General features: G+C 32.2%; 1 protein-coding gene across 1 annotated transcript in view; it reads right to left on the minus strand.

Annotated features, from left to right (window-relative positions):
* LOC114340076 (putative ankyrin repeat protein RF_0381) overlaps positions 1–24,529 on the minus strand; it is a 39,841-nt gene that overhangs the window by 13,778 nt on the left and 1,534 nt on the right. Inside the window, exon 2 of the mRNA XM_050656032.1 lies at positions 2,734–3,974. Coding sequence (XP_050511989.1) covers positions 2,734–3,946 — 1,213 coding nt within the window. The 5' untranslated portion in view covers positions 3,947–3,974. The remainder of the gene's footprint in view (positions 1–2,733; positions 3,975–24,529) is intronic.

The raw sequence follows: 24,529 nt of genomic DNA on the forward strand, positions 1-24,529 counted from the left end.
CTTTAAAAATTTCTGTGGAAAAATTGGAGGGCTGATTTTGTTACATATCTACTCCTTTTGTATTATCCTGGAGGTATCCCTAAGATTTTGTTTTTGAATTATCCGAATATCTCTTTTCTTTTAAAAGCTGTAAATAAAACCACTGCTTTGAAGGTTCACTTAATTAAAAATATCAAACGCACTAAAATTAACAACACAAAACAAAATTAACAACAAAACAAAACAATTCAATAGCGGGTATGTCCACCTCTAGCAGCAACGACTGCTCGCAATCTGTTTGGCATCGAATAAAGATGTGTTATCCTTGCCTGGGGAATAGTCCGCTATTCTTCTACCAGGCCTAGAACTATACCAAAGTTTCTGGAGGCCTAGCAGACGGCGAATAGCTATTTTTAATTCATCCCATAAATGCTCAATATTATTGAGATCTGGGCTGCATGCGGGCCATTCTAATCTTATCAATCCAACCCGTGATACAATAACAGAAGATATGACATGGAGTAGGTAGGCGGGGCCAACGTAGCTACGTCACTCTGTGAGTAGATCAGCATTATATTCAGTATTGTCGTATAGTAAACGCTGTTTATTTTTGTGTTTAAGGTGAATTTTACTTATAATTTGTTACACTTTTATCAAAAATATTAATAAGTAATATTCATAGTTAATGAATATAATATATTCATAGTTAGATTGAATAGTCCTTAGGAGGTGTGATCATAAATATAATTAATGAATAAGAGAACTTAAGTAATAAAAAAATATAACTGATGGGCTTCATGACTATCGCAGCTTTATCTTTTTTTATCATTTAACACATTACAATTTTATTGTTACCTTTATTTCGTCGTCAGTACATGTATTATACAGGGTGTATAATACATGTATTATATATTGGGTGGAAGGCACTTATGGAATAAAATTATTTCTGTCCTTGTTTTAAAAAATTTAAAAAAACGCTGAAACCCGTTCATTTTTATATATAAATGTAGGCTTTTTAAACCTACATTTAAATTTAAACAGGGTGATTCACGCAAGCCTGGTATAGTTCATAAGCTTTATTTTTAATGGAACACCCAACACCCTATATATTTTTATATTATTAAAAGCTACTTAACGGCTTGATTTCAACGACCCATATCATGTATGGTGTATTATGAATAATACAGGGTGAAATTTTGAAATTACAGTGTATGAAAACCACTTATGGAATAAAGTTGTTTGTGCCCTTATTTTAGAAAATGATAAAAAACGCTAGGATACGTCAACTTTTAAATTTAGATATGCTCTCTTTAAACATTAATTAAAATATACGGGGTGATCCACACAAGTCTATCATAGTCCATGATCTTTAATTGTAATGGAACACCCTGTATATTTTTATGTTTTTCGAATTTGCTAAATAACTTCATCACAAAAAAGTACATTTATATATAAAATTTTAAAATTATATAGGTTAAATTTTCGTCAAGATATTAAATAGGTACCTACATAAAATTTTGAAATTATCTAATAATTTATCATACTTTAAATAATAGTAAAGTATGTATATAATAATGGTATTTTAGCTAAATAAAGACATATATTTTCTAAACTAAGTATAATTAATATTTATTTTTTTTTTGTTTTGTATCTTTAATGTCTTGACGAAATTTATGAATAATTTAAAAATTTTACCTTTTCAAAATTTCACCTTGTATTATTCATAATGGACCTGAATAATACATTTTTTTTGAGATGAAGTTATAAAGTAGCTTCTAAGCACATAAAAATATACAGGGTGATCTATTAAAAATAAAGCTTATGGACTCTGTTTGACTTTTATGAATCACCCTGTAAATTTAAATTTGTGTTTAAAAAGTGCAGATATTTATTTAAAAATCGACGAGTATCAGCGTTTTTTATAATTTTTCGAAACAAGGACATAAATCATTTTATTCTACAAGTGCCTTCCACACTGTATAATTAGACGTATGTTACCTAATAATAAAAAAATCATGTTTCTGATTGATTTTTATTATTAGAATATGTTCTCAATAATTATATTTGATCATACTAAAGAAAACAGCACTTCTAGAAAGTTTCACAACTGATATTAAAAGCTAAAATCTCCTAATCATAATGGCAATGCATTCGGAATTTAAAGGGTCTACTCACAACGTGACGTCATGCGCGACCTGAACGAAATTAGGAACGCTCCATATCATATCTTGGGTTATTGTATCATGAATCCAACCTCTATTTAAGATATTTTTTTATGTTTATGAGTCAATCAGTGTTTTTATTTACAAAAAATTGTACAGCTGTTACAAGAAGAGAGATATTTGGATAATTCAAAAAGCAAAATCTTTGGAATATCTCCAGGTTAATACAAAAGGAGTATGTAACAAAATCAGCCCTCCAATTTTTCCACAGAATATTTCAAAGTTAAGAGAAAATACAACGCTTCCATTGACCCCCGTATAATGCCATCTAAGCGAAAAATGTTTGTTACCGAAATAATAAAAAACGACACCAAAACATGTACCTACCTATAAACTGAAGAAAGAATCTTGAAAATCGGAGTACAAATAATAAAGTTATAAATTGTCAAACTTGCTCAAAAATTTTGGGTGGCGGAATTTTGTGCCGGTGAGTGTATACGAGGGCTATTCAATAAATCATTTAAAACAAAGTACAAAAACAAATTTATTAGATTATTAGATCAATTATTTCCAGTTTGACAATACAAAAATTATTTGTCACACTTGTGCTGTTTCGCATTAATTAAATTGTTGAAATCAACATCAGATAAATAGTCATATATTTTTCTCCGAACTACTATCGGCAACAACGGACTGATATAATTCATAACTTCATCAGCTTCATAATGCAAGCGGAGTCTAGACTTTCCTTTCATTATGTTTTCAGTAAAGTACTGTTCGTATATAGGAAATTTCTTTTTATAAACTAGTGCGTCTAGTTCACTAACAATGTCCGCATTGCTGAGATAAACTGCTAATTTACTTTTATCACTTTCAAGGAATAATTGCTTGTAAGATATATTGCTCTCAGCTATTTTACAAGTCTCCATTAGCTCTAATTCTGATTTGCATGCATCCCAGAATCCCAAGAAGCCTCCGCTGTTGTGATGCTCGGGTTTAGGTGTGTTGATATTTAAGCACAAAATAAGTCTGACTAAAAACTTTGCAAAATCAGACATTTCGTAATCAACATGTGCTAAATGGAAGATATCAATTCCATTTACATTTCTACCATTCACATCAGCTCCATTTTGAAGTGATAATTCTATAAGGACTTTATTGCGACGTTTAACACAAACATGTAACACTGTGTTTCTAGAGTTATCGGGGATTTTGACGTCTGCCCCTCGTTGTATTAATAATTTCACAACATTCACCCGACTTAAATCAGCAGCACAAAACAAAGGAGTGCAACCTGATGCATTTCTCCAATTAATAGCTGCACCTGCATGTAATAACAATTTCACAATACGCAAGAAGCCTTCTTCACAAGCTATATGAAGAGAAGTTCTGTCAAAATTATCCCGTGCATTTACATATGCTCCCTCTTCTATTAAAATCTCGACAATATCTTCATTTTCATATTTAACTGCACTTAGTAATGGCGTCTCTCCATCATTATTCTCATATTCAATATTTGCTTCATGTTTTAATAATAATTCTACAACACCACTATGATCTTGCTCTGCAGCTATATGTAAGGAAGTGTCCAGGTCCCTCTGGTTTATTAATTTCTCGTTTTTTAGTAATAAGCGGAGAATAGAAAATCTATTATAATACGCAGCACAATTCAGGACAGACCAGTAATTTCCACGATATTCAATTTTAATTTCATTTGCGAAAGCTGATTCTATTTCATCAGTTAAAAACCTTCTATGTCTAATTGCTGATACCAAGGATGCAGCCTCTGCTCCAGTTACAGTCATGATCTGCGATGTGTTTAATCAATCAGTCCTAGAAAAAAAATTAAATGATGTACATACTTTCAAAAGTTCCAATATTGTTAAATGTTAAAACAAAAAACAGTCTAAACAACTTTTAAATTATACATTGAATATAAAATATATATAGGTCTGGATACAGCGTACCAAAAAAAAGTTTAATTATAGCAAGCTGAAAATTTGTTAATGGCATAACGGTGTCTAGTCGGACAAACTTTGATATATGGGAACACTGTAACAGGGGAAGTTTTAATTGTGGAACAGGGCTTCCAATTGATTTGTTACCCTTTCATTAAACTCTCATTCAAAAATCAGACTGCTATTTACCACCAACATAATTCATGTCATTCGACATGGTCTACCTGTCGGACTTATTAAAATGCCCAACATTTGTCGAACAAATATTTTTTCATACAGCTATTGTTGTACAATAGCTGTATGCTAATGTATAATTGCTACAAAAGCAAGATTACCTAGGTCAAAATTTTTGACGTATGAGCACTGTCAAAACATTAGAATGTGACTTTTCATCATGGCCACGTTTATGTCATTACTTGTCAGAGATATTTTTCTTTGTTTTTGTTTACTATAAAAATAATATCTATCATTATTTATTCTAATTAATGATGTCAATTGGTTTTCATTACTTGGCGGTATACGCTGTGAGCTCGTACGTAGAGGGGATATTAACAAATTCGCGAGCGCCAGTAGTGACAAGTCTGTAAACGTTTACCGGAAATTTGACATAAATGTCAAAGTGATTAATTTAAAGTTAAAAGTAAAAACATTAATTATAAAAAATATTAGTTGGTCAAAGCTGTGGTATATATTTTTACCTTAAATATACTTACGTTTTAAATACTGAATTTAAGTTTTTTTAATGTTCCGTAATATCGTTGATTGAAATAAACGGTAATCTTAGCGCCATCTACACGATAATTGTGAAAGTATCCGAAGTAAGAAATTCATATTTTATCAATAGAACGTCACAATGATTAGCAAAATCTTAAAAAAATCGAGTACAATTTAATTAATTTTTTGCGTTGTAAATATTAAGCGATAACAATTAAATAATAAATTTAAAAATTACCGGTGAAAGTTGAATTAGTAATCCGCCAGGAGCGCCACCAGCGAAGCTCAGCCACGCTGTGAGCTTCGCTGGTGTCGCTCCTGGCGGATTACTAATCAACTTTCACTGGTAATTTTTAAATTTATTATTTAATTGTTATCGCTTAATATTTACAACGCAAAAAAGTAATTAAATTATAATCGATTTTTTTAAGATTTTGCTAATCATTTTGACGTTCTATTGATCAAATATGAATTTCTTACTTCGGATACTTTCACAATTATCGTATAGATGGCGGTAAGATTAATATATTAATTTATAATTAGATATTACGGAACATTAAAAAAACTTAAATTCAGTATTTAAAACGTATTGTATATTTAAGGTAAAAATATATAACACAGCTTTGACAAACTAATACTTTTTATAATTAATGTTTTTAATTTTAATTTTAAATTAATCACTTTGACATTTATGTCAAATTTCCAGTAATCGTTTACAGACTTGTCACTACTGGCGCTCGAGAATTTGTAAATATCCCTTCTACGTACGAGCTCACAGCGTATAGGTATAATCATTAAAATAGATTATTTCACAGCTCACAGCATAATTGACCGCAACCAGCAACACTAAACCACACTGAACTGCCATTTGCGTTTGAATGTATGAGTAGTGTACGAATGTCTATTAAATTATTATTTTTTGGAATATTGAACTTGAATAACTGTTTTAGACAATTTATATCATTGATAATAATAAATGTTTTTGGTTATTTAATTAATATAATTCTAAAATTCTCAATGTAATCGCGATTACGTTTTTTTTTTATTAAAATACCATGTGGACGCTTGTCCTGGAATAAGAGAGATAAAGATTTTCATAAGTATTACAATAGGTAGAAAATATCCAATATCGAACTGGGTCAAGATTGTGTAATATCGACTAACATTTACCTTGATTGTTTATTTAAATATTTAGTGTACGAATCTTTGAGCCACGGGTGCTGAATAAGCAACCCGTGTATTTGTAAAAATAACATAGTTCGATTGTCAAAAATAATACAATGAAAAGATTAGAATAAACTTGGTGTTCGTCGAGGTAAGATGTTTCATTCTCCCTTAACTACTTAACATTGAAAAGAACCTGAAGATTAGAACCACTTTAGTTACCATTGCATTCCACGTATATTACATGGCGGTCCAGAAGGTCTTTGTTAAGTAGTTATTGTACTTAGTTAAGTGTAAATTTTAAGAAGAAGTTAATTAAGAAATAAGAAGATGGAAAATAAAAGAAAAATTAAAATAAGGGAAACTTAAGTTAGAAAAAGTTAAGTAAATCTAAACTAAAACAATGGGAGCGACGAGAAACTGGAAGAAAAAAAGAAAATTGGGGTAAAGTATCTATCCCCCATTTTTATTATTAGATGATAGATGGAATTTGCGATGCCCACCAGACTAGACATTGGAGACACGTCGACATGGACGAAAATTGGGAATTCTGGAACCATGGAACCAGCCGACGCGGCGTCAGGAGGACGCACATCCACGAAATGGACAGTGGTGGACAAGGACAAAAGTACGTGATGTGTGAGTAATTTGACTATATTGTATTTATTGCTTTAATATTTCTCATATATTGCATATAGCCTAACATAAGAATAATTTTTATTTTGGAATGCAATAATTATTATTAAATTAGGTCATCAATTAAATTTTCGAGTTTTTACTAAGTACATATATAAATATATTCAATAATTTAGATTTAGATGGTTTTTGATCAACTACATTGATACTTGATATTAAGTTTTATTGTTAACGAAAATAAAATGTTATTTTGCAATTCTTTTAATAGAAAGAATGCAACTATTTGATGATACTATGATACGTAAAAATAATGATTTAATTTTCAATTTTTTTCTATCAAGCAAAATATGCCATTTAAAGATTTTTATTTGTGCGAAGGTATATTTATATTTACATATTTTCAAATGTTGACGTTATTTGACCGTGAAAACACGGATAAAGAAATACTATGATAAGGAATTTTGCTGACAGAAGATATATACACGATTTAAAATTACGAATTGTATTATTATACACTAGAAAAAGGTGTAGAAACAGTTTTATAATAAAACAAGATACCTATTGAGAGTATAATCGAAAGAATTATTATTTGGATTATTTATAAGAAAAGGAAAGAAAATATTTTTAAGAAGTTGGAACAAAATGGAAAATCCAACATAATGGACAAGAATAATTTCGACGGAATATTGAGTTCCCGAATAAACTCAAGGATTAAGAAGCAAGATTTAGAGATTTTTTTATTTACCGATGATATGACAAAGAAATAAAACCTAGAAAGGAAAAAATATAGCAAAGAAACTATGAAAAATTATGTAAGACTGAAATGATCGACAATTGATATGATTTTAAATGAATCGATTTTATAATTACAAAGAATATTATCCCATACAGTGACTAACGAAGATTCAAACAGCATTCATAGATGCAATCGGAATAAACTATGAATATTTTGACAAAACGAAAATTTAAGGACAAGTTAGTAAGATGTTACAAAAAAAAAATGAAATACTGAATGACATAAAAGTTATTGATAAAATAATGAAGTACCTATCTAAGGAGACATTATTTTGAGACATATGCATATTATATATAAATATACTTTAAGTTTTTATATTAGAAATATATTTAAATATTTGAATGAATAATATAATTTATGTAAGGCTTTATAACAGGTATAACTAGAGAAATAGAGATAAGACTATTGTGTTGTGACGGTATAATATAAAGTGACAAATTGCGCGAATAAGTGAGAAAAAACTATTATTTAGTAGATAGCACCAACTCATATTATTTATTTAGTGTATATTTACAAGTTTTCGTTCCTAATCCTTTTTAAGTAAATATTTTATGGGTCCGCGGCCCAGACACAGAAACATTAGGATTAATTATATTTTTAGCCCAGAGACAGATTTAATAGTAGGATTTAAATTTTTTAGCCCAGAACCAGACTTAGGTATTAGGTAGAACCAGTATTAGGTATTCAGCGATGGTAGCTGAGCATTTCTGGTGAATTTTTTTAACAGAATATAGTCTATTTTTATTACCACTTTCTTTCGAATTTTTTCATTAACGAATACTGAAGTTTTTAGATACCGATAACAATCCTTTTTGTTTTGATTTAGTTTTAAAAATTTTTAGATTTCGATTTTTTAATATCGGTCGAATTTTAGTACAAATATGATGTTTAATGTTTTATGATAAATTATTGAGATAACTGATTTTTTTTAAATATATTAAAAGCATAATTAATTTAAGACAATCTAGACAAACCAAAAAAAAACACACTCTTGTCAAGAAAAAGGCACAAAATGAAGATCAGAAGATTTTAGCATACCCAGTTTTTGTTTTGAAGTAATCCTATTCTCAACTAAGGGGGAGCACTAGGTTCAGACAGGAATTTAGGGATGCGAGAAGTAGAAAAAGATTTTTTAAGCGCACAACTATCCATTTTGTCTTTTTGGAACTAACCTTCTCACGACTAAGGACGTGCAAAAGGACCGGAAGCAAAGTCAAGGGTATAAAGTTGCAGGAAAATACCCACCAAGTAGGTAAGGGTTAGAAAATGAAGAATTTTTAAAGTAAATGATATATAAATATATAATTATGAAAAATGATATGAATATGTATGAAGGAAGATATTATATGAAATATGAACTAAATGATATAAAGAAGAAATATGAATAAGAAGAAGATTTATGTTTAATAGTACACTATGAAGAAAGTACTAAGTATAAAGAAAATAAAGAAAAATATTATTAGTGTGAAGTAGGTACCTGACAAGAAGAAAAAGAAAAAGTAGAAGAAGAAGAAGAAGAAAAAAGAGAGAATTTTTAAAAGCAGAATATGTAAAAATTTGAGAACATCAAAAGAATTGTCTTATAAAAGTCTAGTAACAGAATAAGAATTAAGAGAGTAAATTAAATTTTAAGAGTTTAAGCTGTAATTTCTTTTTAAATCTTTGAGTTAAAGTAAAGTATAAAATATAATTTCTGAGTGTAGAATTTCGCGAGTAATAAGAACAGAAATATGTAAGAATAGACAATATTTTACATTATCGAAGTTTGTGTTTGTAAATTATGTATATGTATTTATGTTTAGGTTTAATTTTTCAAGGTAATGTTTGTGTTTTATTGGCGTATAGAAGTGAAAGTGTAAAGGCCGCGTCTCACCATCAAATAATTTGATCAAACAGTTTGAGCAAACTCCGGAAGTACGTCAAAGTGACGTCACAATTGCAGTTTTTTTGAAATTCTACAAATCTGTGCTCTCACTATCAGTCTAGTTTGATCAAATTTTTTGTATTGTGTTGTCTAACTTGTTTGTACTTTATTTAAAATTAAAATTTTTCATTATTATCCACAATGAACACTCAGGATGTGACGTCACTAACTGTCACTTTGTGTCACTAACTGTCAAGTTTGATCAAATTGTTTGATGGTGGGACGCGGCCTTAAAATAAGCAAACTTGTACATAGTTTCACTTTCATTTGGATAGGTCAGTATAATAATATGACACAATTTTGACGAAGTATAAAAAATATATTTGTTAGTAAACACACCGTAAAATTTATCCTTATACCAATTAAGATTTTTTTTCATTTCGTAAATCAGATAATAAAAAAAAATCTTAAAGAGAGGAAGGATGGTGTCCTGGAATAAGAGAGATAAAGATTTTCATAAGTATTACAATAGGTAGAAAATATCCAATATCGAACTGGGTCAAGATTGTGTAATATCGACTAACGAATCTTTGAGCCACGAATATTTAGTGTACGAATCTTTGAGCCACGGGTGCTGAATAAGCAACCCGTGTATTTGTAAAAATAACATAGTTCGATTGTCAAAAATAATACAATGAAAAGATTAGAATAAACTTGGTGTTCGTCGAGGTAAGATGTTTCATTCTCCCTTAACTACTTAACATTGAAAAGAACCTGAAGATTAGAACCACTTTAGTTACCATTGCATTCCACGTATATTACACGCTTATACAAGATCGGGCAGTTCCGTGTTGGTGTCGTATTTTAGCTGTGCTACACAAATTTTAATTCTAGAGTTGATGTTATGGAATATCATTATTTTCGTTAACATTAACAAATATTTTGGAATATGATTAATATATTTCGGCAATTTATGAAATCCGATTGACATCATTAATTAGAATAAAGAATTATAGATATTATTTTTATAGTAAACAAAAACAAAGAAAAATATCTGACAAGTAATGACATTAACGTGGCCATGATGATAAGTCACATTCTAATATTTTGACAGTGCTTTTACGTCAGAAATTTTGACATACGTAATCTTGCTTTTGTAGTAAAAATACTATATTATATAAAGTGTGCTATTGAATAAACTTAAAAACAACCTGCTATAGTATTTTTACTACAAAAACGTTATTACGTAGGTCAAAATTTTTGACGTAAGAGAACTGTCAAAACATTAGAATGTGACTTTTCATTATCGCCATGTTTATTATAAACATGCCAATAATGAAAAGTCACAGTCACAAATGTTTTGACAGTTCTCTTACGTCAAAAATTTTGACCTACGTAATAACGTTTTTGTAGTAAAAATACTATAGTTTTCACAATCATAAACTTGTCAGGTTGACACGTTCCACAATTTTAAAATCACGTTCCACAATTATAACTTCATCTGTTCTAGTGTTCTCATACATCAAAGTTTGTCTGACTAGACACCGTTAAGCTATTAACAAATTTTCAGCTTGCTATTAATAAACATCCACGCGGGATCCAGGCCTAATAGTATTTATTGGGATTTATTTTTAATAAAAAGGTTCCATTCAATATTTTATGCAATATTATTGTTGACTTCAGTCTTTCAATATTTGTGGCTTCCATGCAGATGCATGGATGCAGATTAGCTGGGATCAACACCTATGGAGAAATGTTAAATCATTTATGTTTTGGGAAAGATGTATTGATTTCAGATAATATTCAGGAAGCACAATATATACTCACCGGTAGGGATGGGAAAAACCTACCGGTTATAACCTAAAACCGGTTTTTTTACTTTGCAATAACCGGTTTTAGCGGTTGTTTTTTTGTCCCGGTTATAACCGGTTTTTTCTTTTTAAAGTAATAACCGGTGAAAAACCGTACAAGTTAAGTTACTTCTAAAAAAATAAGGAATAAGAAAACATTGTTGTTTAAATTCTTCGTTAATGCCTCTCGCACTCACCGAAATATGTTTAAGAAATGTGATAAGCTGAATTGGCTATTTTGATGAACTTGAGAATTATTAGCATGTCTTGCTTGTTCAATTGGGAAATCCTAGTTAAAAATAGATATTATATTAGTATCAATCAGCTGTGCAGTCATAGTTGTATTATAATTATTGTATAGATGCTATGCCTACACAAATGAGAATATAGTTATTTTCCTAACTAGTGCGGAAAGTGATACTTTCACGCACGAGACTGCCGTTGACCAGAACGACGCGATAGCCGAGTTCGGGCAAGCAGTCGAGTGCTGGGAAGACACTTTCCTCATGAGTTAGGAACAATATTTTTTCTAGGGCCGTACGTTTGGAAAAAAGCCACAAAAAATAGAGTTACATCAATTTTTATTTAGAAGTGAAAATACACAAATTAATTCTTTGACAAGGTTGTCAAAACCAAACTTTCAATATAATGGGTTACCACGACGACGATATTGGTTTGCATGACGACGATTCAAAACCATTGTAATTGTCTACTGATCTGACTCTTAAACATTATGTCAAAATAATTTTATTTCATCGAATTATCAGTAGTAATTGCACAAGAGCTCTAAAATTATTGAATTTTTTTCGAGTGACACTTTGACAGTTTTAATTTCACGAGCCGAAGGCGAGTGAAATTATGTCTAAAGTGTCACGAGGGCAAAAATTCTATATTAATTTTAGAGATCGAGTGCAATTTGTTGCGATTATTTCATGAATAAAACTGTTCAAACCCAAAATTGTATTGTAATTTATTTATGTAAGTACAATTAAACAAACAGTTGTTATAAATAATAAGTTGACGGTTGAAAGTCATCACTTTTATAATTTTTAAAACATTAATTGTCATTAATGTCACTGAATGTATTTTTTCGTAGCAACGAAGGGCACCTAACGTAATATACTTGACGACGGGAAATTATCAAAAATTATCGATTTAATTTAGATTTCTGTAGCTTTCTATTGGTCAGAATCTCCTATGAATGAAATAATCGCGCTAATTTCATTAAAACATGTACACAATAAGATAAATTTGAAATAAATTAGTAAATAATATCTAAATATTAGTTTATTGCATGTATTATAATATACTATAATGCCATATTACAAGGTATTTCACTGCTCTGGAATCTGGAATCACTTAAAAAAATGAAAAAAATAAAATTATTTTGTGTCTGTTGTGTAAAAAGGATTTTTTTTTTCGAAAATACAACAAAGCAATAACATTTAGGACAGTAGTGTATCCAGTTCAGAATTTTAAGAATGATTTTATAAGTTTTACTATTTTTTATTGGGCCCGAAATTTTCATTGCGTTAGTTTATTATAAAGGTTGTAACAAAAAGGTAGGTCATAAATTAAATCACATGTTCTGGGACCAAAAATAGATCGATTGCACCTAACTTACCTTAGTACAAATTTGTACTTAAAAAAAGTTACAGCCCTTTGGAGTTACCAAATGAAAATTTATTTTTTCCAATACATATCGAAAACTATAGGGATTTTATATTGAAAATGGACATGTGGACTATCACAAACTACATACCTAAAGTGCAATATAAATGTAACGTTCTAACACTAACCTATAGGGTATTTATTGAATATTGATTCAAAAAACCTAAAACCGGTTTTTGGAATAACCGGTTTTTTGGCCGGTTATAACCGCTAGGTTTAACAGTAAGTAAAAAAATACCGGTATAATCGAAAACCGGTGTTTTGTCAAGAACCGCCATCCCTACTCACCGGCACAAAATTTCGCCACTAAAAATTTTTGATTAAGTTTGACAATTTATAACTTTACTATTTGTACTCAGATTTTTACGATTCTTCCAGCAGTTTATAGTTTGATGTACTGATACCGTTTGTTATTTTTCTGGTAAGAAAATTTGTTTGCTTAGATGGCATTATGCAGGGCTGAATGGAAGCGTTGTATTTCCTCCTACCTCAAAAAATTCTGTGGAAAAATTGAAGAGCTGATTTTGTTTGATAGTCCTTTCATATTATCTCGGAGGCATCACTAGGATTTTGTTTTTTGAATTAACCAAATATCTCTTTTCTTGTATGAGCTGCACAATTTTTTGTAAATAAAAACACTGATTGACTCATAGACATAAATATTTTAAATAGAGGTTGGATTAATAAGATTAGAATGGTCTGCATGCAGCCCAGATCTCAATCCTATTGAGCATTTATGGGATGAATTGAAAATAGCTATTCGCTGTCATCCTAGGCCTCCAGAAAATTTGGTACAGTTATGACCCTGGTAGAGGAATGTCGGGCTATTCCCTAGGCAAGAATAACACATCTTATTTGTTCGATGCCAAACAGATTGCGGGCAGTCGTTTCTGCGAGAGGTGGACACTGGACATACCCGCTATTGAATTGTTTTGTTATTAATTTTGTTTTGTTAATATTAGTGCGTTTGATATTTTTAATTAAATAAACCTTCAAAATAGTGCTTTTATTTACAGTTTTTACAAGAAAAGAGATATTGTTCGGAAGCTATTTCTTTGTGGCATTTATGTAATTTACTATTCTAATTGGGAAATATGCCACAATGTAATTTAAAAAATGATTTTATTAACATATTACCAAATTGTAATTGCACAGGACAAGGAAGATCTGGAATATATGGCAAGGAAACTAATAGAGGAATATAGAAAATGGGGCCTGGAGGTGAATACCAGAAAAACACAATATCTATGCGTAGGACGGGAAGAAACGGAGAACCTGAACCTGGAACAGGAGACAATTACAAGCTGCAATGAATACATATATCTGGGAATAAAACTAACTAGTACAGGACGAAACGAAGAAAATATTAAGGAAAGGATAGTAAAGGGAAAACAGGTGATAGGAGCCCTGAATTCGGTACTGTGGCAAAAAATATAAGAACAGAAAATAAAAAACGAATTTACAACACAATATTAAAACCAGTGTTAACTTATGGAGCTGAAGTCTGGCAATTAACCAACAAGTACAAAGATAAATTACTAGCCATTGAGATGGATTTTTGGAGAAGGTCAGCAAGAAGATCTAGACTAGAACACATAAGAAACGACGACATTAGACAACAAATGGAAATAGAAAGAACAATCATAGATGACATCGAAAGACAACAGCTAGTATAGTACGGACACGTAAGACGAATGGATGAAAGGAGAATCCCCAAAAAAGGGTTAGAATGGACCCCCACAGAAAAACGAAAATGAGGAAGACCAGCAACTACATGGATAAAGGGCATCTCCAAGGCGATGTCTGAAAGAAATCTAAGAGAGGAAGACTGCCACAATAGAAAGGAGTGGCGATTAGGAACGGAAAGGCGTTAAACGCTATAAAACCGATATAATATATATTTTATTAACATTTTGACTTCCACTTTGGAGGCCATTATCGAAATACAAAGTGGAAGTATAAACTCCGAAGTTTATATTTATATAAGTTAATATTATATTTATAAGTCCTCCAATGTCCTCCATAATATATGAAAAAATGTTTGTCCGACAAATATGTTGGGCATTTTAACTAGTCTGACGCGTAGAACATGTCAAATGACAGGAATTATATTGGTGGTAAATAGTAGTCTAATTTTTGCATGAGAGTTGGATGGAAGGGTAACAAATCAATTTTATTGGAAATTCTGTTTGACAAAATACATGGGACGTTTCTGTATTCTGACGTTCGAAACTTGCAACCTGTTCCACAATTAAAACTTCCCCTGTTCCAGTGTTCCTGTACATCAAAGTTTGTCCGACTAGACACTGTTAAGCTATTAACAAATTTTCAGCTTGCTATTAATCAAATTTTTTTTGGAATGCGGGATAAAGGAGTATTGTCTTTTAAACAATACTTTGTATTTTTCATAATTTATTTATTTATTTATTAACGGTTTCACCATTGTTAAAAAAAGTAATACAATTAATTATAAAATAGTTGGCATAGTTAAATTCTAACATATACAATAAAAAACAATATAAAACGTGTTAAAAATATGATGTAACACCATAAACAAACTAAACATGATCAACACAATTTAACAATTGCCTAAAAGAATAAATTGAACTAAAAAATGGATCAACAGTATATGTGTTAAAGTGCCTAAGAGCTCTAGTCATCGGATCATTTCTACCATAATTAGTACAGTGATACTCAATAAAGAAGGATTTCGTAAGTTGTAACTGGTTGTATTAATTCGGATTTCTGAAAGTAATTCAGGACAGTTAACAAGGCCGTTAATTAGTTTATAGATAAAAAGCATTTCTAGTTTTATTCGTCTAGTTACAAGAAGTGACAAATTCAAATGCTGAAGGACATCATTGTTAAAATTATTGAGAATCTGCAATTTAAATCTAGCATATCGAGCAAAACGTACTTGGATATTCTCAATTAAGACTTTGTCAACCTCATAAAACCTATAATGACGTATGCGGCAATCGTGTGGTGGCTCCGGGCTAGTCAAGGTCAGTCAAGGTCCAGTTGGCTCATCTACAGCGGTTGGCATGCGTGGGCATCACAGGGGCCATGAGGACCACTCCCACAGCAGCTCTTGAGGTTCTGCTGGATTTACCTCCTTTACATCTCATTGTAGAGCACGAAGCCATGATGGCAGCCTATCGTCTCAACTGCTCTGGATATTGGTTGGGAACGAATGGGCGGATGAGCCATTGTGACATTTGGAGACAGGCTATCGAATGTTGTCCTGTGCTTTCTATGGTACAGGACAGCATGTCCCCTCAATTTGATTTCTCATCCTCCTTCTTGGTCCAATTTCCTGACCGGGATGAATGGGTAGAACGAGAACCTACACTAATCTGTCGGAGTGGGCTCACCTGGTTCACAGATGGGTCCAGAACAGACGAGCGGGCAGGTGCTGGAGTGTATGGAGGTGGAGACGGATTTGAGTCTAGCCAGGCTCTCGGCTCTCATGCATCAGTCTTTCAGGCCGAGATCTTTGCGATCCTGGCACGTACTCAAGAGATTACAGATAATGCTTGCTCAGGCAGGACCATCTCTATCTGCTCTGACAGCCAGGCAGCGCTAAGGGCTCTGGAAGCACCCAAGATCAGCTCTAAGCTGGTTCTTGAGTGCTGGATGATGTTGCTATAACCAACAGGGTTAGGTTGGTATGGGTACCGGGACACACAGGTGTGGAAGGTAACGAACGGGCTGACGCCCTGGCAAGACGGGGCTCATCCTCTCTGCCTGTAGGACCCGAACCTGTGATTGGAGTGCCCTTCAGTACTGGTCGGGGTAGTCTCAGGGAGCTTCTTCTGCGGAGGTTCCAGGACTCCTGGGCCAGTTGTGGAGGTATGAGACAGGCCAGGCTCCACATAGTGGGGCCATCCAAAAGTCTTACAGCCCAACTGCTTCTTCTGGATCGTAGAAGATGCTCCCTGGTGGTCGGTATGCTCACCGGCCACTGTAGACTCCGACGGCACCTTCATCTGCTTGGACTGGCGGATGGCTCATGGTGTCGTCTATGTAACTAGGAGGAGGAAACCTCCTCACATGTCCTCTGGGAGTGCCCGGTATTGGCCTATTGGAGGTGGCAGATCCTGGGATCAGCATATATGCAGCCGAGCCAGGTGAGGGAGTTGTCTTTCAAGAGACTTGTGGCTTTCTGTGAGGCCATAAGGTTTCTGGGGGACTAGCACGGGAGCTCGGTGCAGCCTGGGCCCCATAAACGCCGAAGACCAGGTTCTTATGGACCTGATCTGATCAGCAAGATAGGGGTGATACAATGGACCCGCCGTAGGAGGTCTAAGTGTCTGAAGGGCTCACAAGTAGGCCCTGCCCCGATATACCATTACCATTACCTTGTCAACCTCATAATAAGGAGACCAAATAATGGAAGCATACTCTAGGGATGATCGAACTATTGAACAATATAAAACTCGAAGAACGGATACAGAAAAAACTTTTGTATTCCTTTTTACAAAACCTAGAGATCTGTTAGCATTAGATGATAGAGCATGCAGGTGAGATTTAAAATTTAATTGTTTATCAAAAATTACTCCTAGATCTCTCATCTCATCAACTCTAGACAACACATTTATACCAATATTATATTCATACAGATCTGAAGTGTTAGTTTTTGAGAAACTAATAATATGACACTTGTCGATATTTGATAATAAATTGTTTGAAATAGACCATTATATACTTTATCCAAGTCATTTTGCAGAATTTTACTATCCAATAATGTATGTTTATTAATAGAAATAGAGAAGTAGAAATAGGGGTAGGCCGAAGGATGGGAGAAAAATAGGCTGAGCAACTTAGCAACGGTTGGCAATGGATAGGACTGACTGGCGTAATAGACTTGGGAAGGTTGAGGCTCTTTCATAGAGCTGTAGCACCGTTGATGATGATGTTTATTAATTATCTTTTTGAAATATATGGTATTAGCGGTGCGCAAGTACTTGGAGGGGATACGAGAAACGATCGTGCGTGAATAGCAGAGAAATATTGCAACTTTCTTAAATAATTCATATTGTCAAATTGACGTATATTTCATACCTACTGTCATTGAAGAAAAAAAATTATATATTGCTCCACAATATTGATATGATATGCAATTATTATATACAAGTAAATTTAATTAATTGTATTTTGCTTGCAGTACTGCATTTTAATAACTAATTTTATTTACTACATACAATTGTTTACGTTTTAATAACATAACCTGAATCTTATTTTTTCTTATTATTTTTTTGGACTATGGCTTGACAATTATCCAGTAACCAGGACTAATATAATTGGCCAATATAATTAAAAGTGCTAAAAATGTTGCTGAACGTAGAAACCAGGTGTCGCTTTGCCGAACTTGCACGGTCCCAATAACTAGACCCAAACCCAGACATCCAAAGTGAAAGTTATCCTCCAACACCAAATTGTTCTATATGGTCCACATAATGTTCAGAAAAAAGTCACACCATTTTGAGCGTCGGGTTTGGGGGGAGAGCGGGGAGAAATTGGTAAATTCGTAGTTTTTTACATTTTTCGTCAATATTTCTAAAACTATGCAGTTTAGCATGAACAACTTTCTATACAAAAATATTCTACATAATATTTGAAATAAAAAAGGCCCTATGCATAATCCTCCTAAAATGAACGGTTCCAAAGTTACGGAGATAGTATATTATAATAGGTCCCAAAAAAGGCCTAACCAGACATCCAAAGTAAAATTACGTATTTTTTATGGGAAATAAGCCACAATTTTACTAAAAAATGAATTTATTAACGTTTCGAAGCCCAAATCGGGTTTCGTTGTCAAAATACAAAATACTATTAAAATAAAACAAACATGTTGTTTTATTTTAATAGTATTTTGTATTTTGACAACGAAACCCGAATTGGGCTTCGAAACGTTAATAAATTCATTTTTTAGTAAAATTGTGGCTTATTTCCCATAAAAAATACGTAAGGAAATGTTGTTTTATTTTATTTTATATCAACATGTTTGTTTTATTTTAATAGTATTTTGTATTTTGACAACGAAACCCGATTTGGGCTTCGAAACGTTAATAAATTCATTTTTTAGTAAAATTGTGGCTTATTTCCCATAAAAAATACGTAATTATAAAAATGCCACAAGGAAATAGCTTCAGAACAACATCCAAAGTAAAAGTTTTCCTCCAACACAAAATTGTTCTATATGGTCCACATATTGTTCAGCAAAAAGTTACAATAATTTGAGCGTCCGGTTTGGGGGGAGATGGGGGAGAAGTCGGTAAATTAGTGGTTGTTTTACGTTTTTCGTAAATATTTCTAAAACTATGCTTTAGTGTAAATTATGTTCTATACTCAAATTTTCTACATAAAATTTAAAACAAAAAAAGTTCAATACATAATTGTTATAAAATCAACGGTTCCAGAGTTACGGAGGGTGAAAAGTGGAGGTTTCCGATACTTTTTATATTTTTTGGCCAATTTATAATATTATTTTACTGATGAAAGAAATTTTTTTGTAAATAAAATTTGCTATTTCAGTGGCCGATGGTATGTTAGTGATAAGCCCTTGAAGAAACGTCAACCTCACCACCCAAAATAATCATCAATTGTCCAAATAATATAAAAAGTATCGAAAACCTCCACTTTTCACCCTCCGTAACTCTGGAACCGTTGATTTTATAACAATTATGTATAGGATCTTTTTTGTTTAAAGTTTATGTAGAACACTTTTGTATAGAACATTGTTTACGCTAAAGCATAGTTTTAGAATTATTGACGAAAAACGTAAAAAACTACTAATTTACTGACTTCTCTCCCATCTCCCCCCAAACGGGACGCTCAAAATGATGTAACTTTTTACTGAACAATACGTGGACCATATAGGACAATTTGGTGTTGGAGGAAAACTTTTACTTTTGATGTCTGGGTTAGGCGTTTTTTGGACTAATTACACTATACTACCTCCGTAACTTTGGAACCGTTCATTTTAGAAGGATTATGCATAGGACCTTTTTTATTTCAAATTCAATGTATTTATTTATTTATTTATGGGCGAACCCATTTTACAAAATAAGTACAATTTTTAAACAAGTATGATAATTTAAAAAAATACAATTAACATGTTAAAGGTTTAAAACAAAATACAACATTTATAAGCTAAAAATTACAAGACAATTAAACATGAAAGTATACAGACAAATAATATAAATAATAAACATAAAAAGTAGGTACCTACATCTGATAATAACCGTCGTCAAGTGATATTTGACAATACGGCCTTGAATCTATTTAAGCTGTAGGAAAAGTCGAGTTCCTGAAATTAATTTGCAATTCTTTGGCTTCGAGATAAGAACGAATAATGAGCATAATTTGTTCTATGCATTGGTACAGAAAATGAAACCAATTGTCTTGTCTGGCGGTTGGGAACTGCGAAATTAATTTTGGCGAGCATATCTGGGCAGTCAATTTGTGAGTTAACCAGCTTAAATAATAGACTTAAGTCGTGATGTAATCGACGGCTTTTTAATGTATTAATATTTAGCATCTGTAAAATATCGTCATAATGCATATACTGGCCAAGTTTAAATGCAACATGTCTAAGGAATTTATGTTGCACATTCTCAATTTTATCAATATACAACTGATAATAGGGAGACCACACTGAAGAGCAATATTCCAGATGAGATCTAATCAACGAACAATATAGAATCTTTAATGGTTGGATGGACGTAAAATCAGAAGTAACTCGTTTGATATATCCAAGAAGCCTCAAATATTTGTTAATGATGGTTTTAAAGTGCTCATGAAAAGTTAGTGAGGTATCTAGCCATATTCCAAGATCTTTGATTACAGTTTGTGATGAAAGAACAGATGTATTAATGCTGTAATCATATAGTAAAGGGTTATTAGTTCGATAAAAACGCATGACATGACACTTACTTGTATTCAGTTCCATACCATTATTGATGCACCAACTTTGAAGTTTAGCCAAGTCGTCTTGTAATTTTTCAGCATCATCACTTGACCTTATTACAGAAAATACCTTTAAATCATCAGCAAATAGGAGTACCACACCATGGTGAAAGCTTTTAACTATATCATTAATAAACAGATTAAACAATAAAGGTCCCAAGTGGGATCCTTGTGGTACACCAGAAGTTACAGAAATTTCATTGGATTTAATACTGTTAAAACGTACAATTTGTTTTCTATTGGAAATATAATCTGCAAACCATTTTATTAACGATCCAGTGATACCAAAACTTTCAAGTTTAGTTAATAGGAGCTCATGATTAACCCTGTCAACTGCTTTTGATGTCTGTATAAATAGCATCAACTTGATGACCTGCCTCCATTGCTTGTGTTATATAACTAATAAAATATAGAAGGTTGACTTCTGTAGATCTGCCACTGCAAAATCCATATTGTTGAGACGCTATTTTGTGCCTAAATACTAATGATAGATGTTCTGTTAATATGGCTTCAAACAGTTTGGGAATGGTGCTTAGTATAGATATAGGACGATAGTTCTTTATATCATGCTTATTACCGCTTTTATAAATTGGTGTTATATAACTCAATTTCCAGTAACTTGGGAATTGTCCTGATGATAATGACTCATTAAATATATAATATAAGGGACGAGCTAATACAAAACTACAGTATTTCAATAAGATACGAGGTACTGCATCAGGACCTGGACCTTTCCGTGGTTTCAGATTAGTTAGATGTTGATAGACTTCGGAGATGCTAACAGAATAATTAGAAACATTCTGATCACTATCAGTTACGAGTATTTGATGTTGACTTATATTATCCTTACGATACACGGATAGAAAATGAGAAGCAAATAGATTGGCAGATTCAGACATAGAATTAGACCTAACATTATCAAGGAACATTTCAGACGGTAAAGAATTCTGGTCCTTATTGGCATTTGCAAATTTCCAAAACAACCTACCCTGTGTAGAACACTGGGCATCACTCACATACTGATTATAGCATTGTTTAGAGTTAGAGAGTACTTTACAATGAGATCTAAGACACGAAAATTTGTCGTAACTGTCTAAATTCAACAATGTCTTATGTTCTTGGTGTGCCATTTTTTTTGTATAACTAGTTCCCGTAATTCAGGTGTAAACCACGGAGGAAATTTCTTAGCAGAATTTTTTTTGATGGGGACATGAATCTCGATTATTGAATATAATAGACTAAGAGCCGCTATAGGTGAAATTTCTTAATCATTTTAGGCACGATGGGACCCTATAACTTACAATAGTAGAACCTAAAAGAAAACGTTTGAACACTGTGCCGTCACTTTTCAGTGGCACATGCGTCGACAGTGGCGCATCAAACTTTCCACTTATGGACGGGATAAATAAATTAAAAGTTAACAGAACTTACTAACAGAATTAATTTTTTTTATTTTTTTAAGTTCTATGTGATTAACACATAGGATTGATCGTGATTTTAACCCACCACCCCCTTCGCCCTGCCCCCACCATCAAAAATTTCATTTTTCGTTTTTATTTTTTTTTGGTGGGATGCAATCAATTTTATAATTTCAAAAAATTCACACGCATAGTTGAGGCTTTTATAAAACATGCCTATTTTTTATAGACCCATAGGTAGAGTGTACATAACCTCAAAAAATTAAAAGAAATTTTTTTTTTTTCAAAAAAGCGTATAACTTTTTTTGAGGAATAGCTGCCGGTCTAATTTTTTCTTAATCTTGTGTGTTTTATGAAACACTATATTTTAAATTTTTTTCAGATTTTTCCGTAAGTCTCACCACCTTCAAAAATCCGAAAAACTGTTTTTTTTGGGGTTTTGGGGGATTTTCCCTATTTTATAGACTTCATAATAATATTATATAATATATTATATCAAATCAATTTTGTTTTTATAGGTTATATGTAACTTGAAGTAACTGAGTTCTTTAGAATATTTAAAAATCAGAAAAACACGTTCAAACCCCCCAAAACCCCCTTAAAAAACAGTTTTTTGGATTTTTGAAGGTGACCAACGTTACAGAAAAATCTGAAAAAAAATTAGAAATATAGTGTTTGATAAAATACACAAGACTAAGAAAAAATTAGATCTGCAGCTATTCTCCAAAAAAAGTTATATACTTTTTTTCAAAAAAAAAATTAAAATTTTTTTGAGGTTATGTACACTCAACCTACAGGTCTATAAAAAATAGACGTGTTTTATAAAAACCCTAAACTATGCGTGTAAATTTTTTGAAATTTTAAAATTGATTGTATCCCACAAAAAAAAAAATAAAATCGAAAAATAAAGTTTTTGATGGTGGGGTCAGGGAGAAGGGGGTGGTGGGTTAAAATTACGATGAATCTTATGTCTTAATCACATAAAACTTAAAAAAATGAAAAAAATGAAATTCTGGTAATTAAGGAGGGTATTTTTTAATTTATGTATCCCGTCCATAAGTGGAAAGTTTGATGCGCCACTGTAGACGCATGTGCCACTGAAAAGTGACGGCACAGTGTTCAAACGTTTTCTTTTAGGTTCTACTATTTAAGTTATAGGGTCCCGTCGTGCCTAAAATGATTAAGAATTTTCACCTATAGCGGCTCTTAGTCTATAAGACATTGTAAAATATATTAATCATTTCATCTAAAGACTTTCCCAACAGCAAATCATCCCACAAAACTGCACCTAAACAATCATTAATAACTTCAAAGTTTGCATTTTTAAAATCGTAATAATATTGTTCAGGAATGTTATCAGTGTTAGTATTTTTAAATCTTAAAGAAGTTACAAGTGGAGGGTGGTGATTATCGGGGTTAATGAGATCATCTATTGATTTTGACACTATGAGAAGACTTTGCGAAAATACTAAATCCAATAGAACACCTCTCTCATTCACAATATTCGAGCACTGAAAAAGATTATTGAATATATTTGATAATAAATCAATAGCATTAGGTTCAAGAAGATTAGCTTGTACATTAGGTGTAGCTTCAGATGCCAGATTATACATTCGCCAGTCACAATTAGGAACATTAAAATCGCCAAATATATGAAAACAAGCTTTAGAATATTCTTCGGTAAGTGTGTCTACATCCTGACAAAATGTTTCAAATACATCTAATGATGCCTTTGGCGGTATGTAAACACTACTTATCACTTGAGAACAATTATTACCAACTACAAAAAACAAGTTTTCAATAGTTTGAGAAGTGTCCAACTGACGGCTTGTGAGAGACTTGTGAACTGCAATTAAAACTCCACCGCCTCTTTGTAAGGTACTCGTATCTGCGGAACGATATCTTCTGTATACATTATAGTCATCGAAACCTAATTCTCCATCATGAAATTCACCATTTAACCAAGTTTCAGTAAAAATAATAATAATATAATTTGTTGTGGAAATGTTGCGCTTCAATATAGATAATTTGGTCCGTAGTCCTCTAACATTTTGATAATAGACACTGTAATAGCCATTTGATGCATTATAATCTGTTGTGGAAATGCTGGGCTTCAGTATAGACAACTTGGCACGTGGACCTCCAACATTTTGACCACAAATATTCAGTTCGTCAGAATTGACACTACCTAAAAGTCATTCATTTGTATGTTAACCGCCTGCATTGCGGTCTTGACACAAACTCTCTAGCTGTGACCCTAACAGGCCATGCATCTGGCTGCAGCATAGCTTCAAAGAATGATTGACGAATACCAATTTTAAACGAGCAATAGTAATCATTAGATGT

The sequence above is a fragment of the Diabrotica virgifera genome, chromosome 7 (genome assembly GCF_917563875.1).
Source record: "Diabrotica virgifera virgifera chromosome 7, PGI_DIABVI_V3a".
NCBI classification, from domain to species: domain Eukaryota; kingdom Metazoa; phylum Arthropoda; class Insecta; order Coleoptera; family Chrysomelidae; genus Diabrotica; species Diabrotica virgifera.